Source organism: Nerophis lumbriciformis, linkage group LG14 (assembly GCF_033978685.3).
Source record: "Nerophis lumbriciformis linkage group LG14, RoL_Nlum_v2.1, whole genome shotgun sequence".
NCBI classification, from domain to species: domain Eukaryota; kingdom Metazoa; phylum Chordata; class Actinopteri; order Syngnathiformes; family Syngnathidae; genus Nerophis; species Nerophis lumbriciformis.
Genome location: NC_084561.2, coordinates 11,468,309 through 11,473,823, shown reverse-complemented (window position 1 = coordinate 11,473,823; position 5,515 = coordinate 11,468,309). Strand labels below are relative to the sequence as shown.

At 44.1% G+C, this 5,515-nt stretch overlaps 1 protein-coding gene across 1 annotated transcript in view; it reads right to left on the bottom strand.

Moving 5' to 3' along the window:
• tsc22d2 (TSC22 domain family 2) overlaps positions 1 to 4,070 on the bottom strand; it is a 55,084-nt gene extending 51,014 nt beyond the window's left edge. The window contains exons 1-2 of the mRNA XM_061976043.2: positions 3,477 to 4,070; positions 2,031 to 3,410 (exon numbers count right to left, since the gene is read on the bottom strand). Coding sequence (XP_061832027.1) covers positions 2,031 to 3,358 — 1,328 coding nt within the window. The 5' untranslated portion in view covers positions 3,359 to 3,410; positions 3,477 to 4,070. The remainder of the gene's footprint in view (positions 1 to 2,030; positions 3,411 to 3,476) is intronic.
• Between the last annotated feature and the right edge of the window lie 1,445 nt (positions 4,071 to 5,515).

The window sequence follows — 5,515 nt, the reverse complement described above, 5'->3', positions numbered from 1 at the left end:
AAGTATGCTCGTAAAGAAAGAAAGATTAACCAGCATCTGGGACAGTGGTCGACAACATTGAACAGACCTCAACTTCTGAAAACACCTTCTTCCATTTCCTCCTCTGGCAGTACTATTTGATTAAGTACTGAAGAACAGAACATTGGTTAACCCAGCACTTAAAAAAGTGTGTGCGTGGTTAAAACTTCCCAACTAGGTCACTCTTGGCAACAACATTCTTTTTTCAGCACTTTTCTACTTTAGAATGATAAAATGTGGCAACATTTCAGTTCAATCTGTATGAGAGCCATGTGGCAGGGCCCTATAAATAGCTGCTGTATGTATGTGAAACTGTACATTCACGAGGTGTCAGAGCCGGAAGGGTAGACTACCGTCTCTCGTTGACACTAGGGAAAAAACAATCCTCAGCCACCTACACGCTGCTGCCATAACGCGGCTTGTCTACACCTTCAATAGTTCTTTGTGAGGGCGTCTTATCGTGCAGTGTTTTGAACCTTTATAGGGGAACTGCATTTTTGGGTTGGTTTTTTTCCCCTTTCATTCACAATCCTTAAAAGAGACAAGCACGCATTTTTCTTTTTTTATGCATTCTAACTCGTAAATAAATGTTAGCAAAAGTCAGCCAACAACAGAGCTAATGGAAGTCACTTTATTCCGCCTATAAATCACTCTAAAAAAATCAACGTTTTATATACATGCTGTAAGTATGCTGTATATGTAATGTAGTAACAGGCATATTCATAACATGTAATATTTAAGTATTTTGCTAATTCTAAGCATAGGGCAGCGTATTAATTCCACAGTGTTCCCATTTAGATGATGATTTAGATCATAATCCAACCAGAGTTAATTAAAAAAAAAAGATGCCCACAAACGAGCATTTTTTGTGTCTTTCTCGTGAGCTTTGGGTCTAACATGCATATCAAAGTTGGCCCACATCTCGTTTTATGTCTACATCCTTCTACTATCCAAGTGAGAGGCATGATTTATGATCTATAATTAGCTTTCACCCGCTCAGAGGCGATGCACCAGCTCACTCGCTCAATATAAAGTTAAAAGTTAAAGTACCACTGATTGTCACACACACACTAGGTGTGGTGAAATTACCCTCTGCATTTGACCCATCCCCTTGTTTCACCCCCTGGGAGGTGAGGGGAGCAGTGAGAAGCAGCGGTGGCCGCGCTCGGGAATCATTTTGGCGGTTTAACCCCCGATTCCAACCCTTGATGCTGAGTGCCAAGCAGGTTTTGTCTGTGTGTGTCCCCTGATTGGTAGGTTGTGAGTTCAAACCCCAGCCAAAGACTATAAAAATGGGACCCATTGCCTCCCTGCTTGACACTCAGCATCAAGGGTTGTTATTGGGGGTTAAATCACCAAAAACGATTCCCGGGCACGGCCAACGCTGCTGCTCACTGCTCCCCTCACCTCCCAGGGGGTGATCAAGGGTGATGGGTCAAATGCAGAGAATAATTTTGCCACACCTAGTGTGTGTGTGACAATCATTGGTACTTTAACTTTTAACTTTAATATATATTATTATTCAGGTCATGAGACATAAATGGAGTATTGTTGGCGGTTTTTTTTATGTTTTTAGAGAGCTTTATGGGCGCAATAAAAGTACTCCCATTAGCTGCATTGTTAAGCACCTTGTACTTGCCGTATTTAACGACTTCGAATGTATTTAAAAAAAAAAAAAAAAACATACGTGTTCTTGTCACACATAGGGATTGTGAAAGATAAGGCAACATTCCAAAAATAAGTGCAGTTCCCCTTTAAAAGGTCAAATGCTGAAATTTTCTGTAGTCCACTGCCATTCTTCACTGGCGCCCGTCTCACACAACAGTGCTACAAAAATCTTGTTATGTTTTATGACTCTTCAAAGATAGCCCAGCGCTGCCATGGTGGTGAAAAGGTGTGCGTACAGCAGAAAACAGGGCAAACCCAAAAGTCCCCAACACAAACAATTCTTTGCTCTTGTACCTTATTCTCCAAACAGTAACAACACGTCATTTAACAATGCAGTATCTTACCTGTCTTCATCCCCATCCATGGTTATATGGATGCCAAACAGACTGTTGACAGCAGGACTGGGCAGGCCGAGACCCTCTGTGATGAAAGGCCTCATGACATTTTTCGCCGGCACCAGACTGGCACAGGGCTGAGGTAGCACTTCGAATTTCGGCAGAGCATCTTCTGCATGGTTACTGAATCCGGAGAGAAGGCCTGTGCTGGAGCCCGCGTGGGCCCCCTGGGACTGATTAATTCCGCTGGCACTTGCCCCGCCAGAAGGGGTGTTGGTGGTGCTGGGCACTGTGACAGGCACATTATGAACAACGCTGTGGCCGGTGGGGACAGAACACGTTGGCGCAACGCTTAACCCTCCCGACGGTTGCGCCTGGTTTAGTGGCAGCTGCTGACAGTTCGCCGAAACCATGTGCAGCAGGACGCCCTGTGCCTCCCCACAGAGCCCGTGGGGAGGCATGTTAAGAGGCGAGGGGCTCTGGCTGGATGAGTTCAGATTTAAGGGAAGGTTGCTCGAACCAAAGTGCTGTTGGCGATCTGGCTGGCCTGCGTGATGGTTTGAATAAACATACTGCGGGACTTGTGTGCCGGGAGACTGCACTGCACCTTGGTGCACGCCGTTGAGGTGATTCGAGAGAAAGGTTTGGGGAGCAGCAGGTTGCATATTGACCTGAGCGTGCTGCGTTTGCTTTGACGTGGGCTGGAAGGCACTCGCTCCGCTCCCGATCCGGGGTACCAAGTTGTAGCCTTGCTGCGGAGTCTCACCGGAATGGACGAGATGCGTGTCAACGGCATTCTCCAAAGCCTGTGAGGAAGACGCGCTGGTCGGGACCACGGTGTTACTGGTGGTCCCGAGCCCACTGTCTCTGTCTATGCAGTGATCCGGGGTCCGATCCACAGTCCGATTACTATTTGAATCAGTGTCTTTGTCATGGAACTCGGTGCAAGTCCATCGACCCCGTCGGAAGGGCTCGCCGGTACCATGGTCTAGTTTGATGACTCTGAAGCGGGAGCTGCAGGTACTCACCGGCACCGGAACACTCCCCGGATGATGCCCGGTTTTATTGAAAGGGAGACCACCGTTGACAGGAGCTGTCAAAGGGACCTCCTGGGTCTCCCCCACGTTGTTTAAGGTTTCCTCGGACGAGCTCCCATCGCACACGCCGAGGTCGGTCCGTGACACGTCGAATATTTCCGAGGCCACGTCTTCCGTCCGGGACTCGTCCGGGTCCTCCAGACTCTCGGTATCGTCCATGGCGTTGCTGGCCGCCACCTGCGCCTGAGTAACACTCGTGATCTGGAAACAACTCTTCTTTTTCGCCGGCATTTTCGACATGTCGGCGAGCTGCGTCGAGTCAGCGATCCTCCCCCGGGGTGAAAACGCTCGTCTGAGTGACAGATTCACGACAGGGTAATAAGACACAGAAACGTACCACCACACAACTTTCCCATACCGGTCGCCTCTTCTTCTCAGTCCAGCCGGAGGGAGAAAAAAAAAGTCCCAAGCACGGTCCAAACTACTGCCTGGTGACCGGTCACCGCACTCCTCCGCCGGGGGCTTCCCGACGCTCGCACAGCCGCCCTTGTGTCCCAGAGAGTGGGCAAAAAAAAAAAAAAAAAAAAAAAGAGTTGTCCGTCCTCCGGTACTTTACAGCGTGAAACAGGCCCACGTCTCTCTTCTCTATATATGCCGACTAGCCGAGTTAGCTCAAGTGAGCTAGTTACGCCTGTCCCAATACCAACAGGTGTGGACTCATAATGGAAATATTCCCCACGGACGTTGGAGTAGAAAGCGTAAATCCAGCAGCAAGAATGGCGTCAGGAGAAGTGACTTGCGGCTGCTCGCTGACAGCCACCGGGAAAGCTGAAGGGTTGCTAGGCTAGCTCGCTAACTAGCCGCTGCCTGCCTGACTGTCTGCCTGCCTGCCGCTCTCCTACTAGACAAGATGGCAAGAGCCAAGTGCATCCTGGGTAAAGAGGTCAAACACATGTTCCGCAGTCGTCACGAATAAAAAGTAAACATATACCGATTATAAACTCGTCCTTTTGTAGTAAATGTGAAAAGAAAAACTATCATAACTGTATTTCTGATAATAAATTGTTATGAATTACCGATTGTAAAAAAAGAAATAGTTCAACGGTGTCGTCACTTCCGGTTTCACGAATAACTGTCAATTCCGAGTAGGTACGTGTGATAAAGCAACAGTTATGCACTTTTAAAAATAGAATAAGCATTTTTTTGATTGAAAAACTCAAACGTTTAACATACTTTTTGAAAGAAAAAAATAATCAAATACTCCAGTTAGGGCATTGTTGTAAATAACATGTGTTAACGGGTGTTACCATTCAGTGGTCAATTGTACGGAATATGTACTTCACTGTGCAACCTACTAATAAAAGTCTCAATCAATCAACATGCACAACGCCCTGCTCCCTTGTAATTGTTTCTTAACAAAGAGATTTGGAAGTTTTTTTTTAATCTCATACAGACTTTATCTCCTTATCTCGTAATCATCCATCCATCCATTTCCTACCGCTTATTCCCTTTGGGGTCGCGGGGGGCGCTGGAGCCTATCTCAGCTACAATCGGGCGGAAGGCGGTGTACACCCTGGACATCGCAGGGCCAACACAGCATAACTTTTTTAAATAACAATTTCGACTTTTTATCTCATTATTTCGACTTTTATTTCCATAATTATGACTTTTTAAAATCATAATGTCGACGATTTATCTCACAATTATGAGATGTTACCATGACTTTTTATCTCATAATAATGCCAACTTTTTATCTCATAATTATAACTTTTTTTAATCACAATTTCGACTTTTTATCTCATATTTATGACTTTTTATCTCATTATTTCGACTTTTATGTCATAATTATGACTTTTTGAAATCAAAATTTCGACGATTTATCTCATAATTATAAGATTTTAACATGACTTTTTGTCTCATAATTTTGACTTTGTATCTCATAATGCCAACTTTTTATCTCATAATTATAACTTTTTTTAATCACAATTTCGACTTTTTATCTCATATTTATATTTTAAACTTATTTCATTAATTTATGACTTTTTATCTCATTATTTCGACTTTTATTGCATAATTATGACTTTTTAAAATAATAATTTCGACGATTTGTCTCATAATTATGAGATTTTACCATGACTTTTTATCTCATAATTTTGACTTTGTATCTCATAATAATGCCTGCCTGCCGCTCTCCTACTAGACAAGATGGCAAGAGCCAAGTGCATCCTGGGTAAAGAGGTCAAACACATGTTCCGCAGTCGTCACGAATAAAAATAAACACATACCGATTATAAACTCGTCCTTTTGTAGTAAATGTGAAAAGAAAAACTATCATAACTGTATTTCTGATAATAAATTGTTATGAATTACCGATTGTAAAAAAAGAAATAGTTCAACGGTGTCGTCACTTCCGGTTTCACGAATAACTGTCAATTCCGAGTAGGTACGTGTGATAAA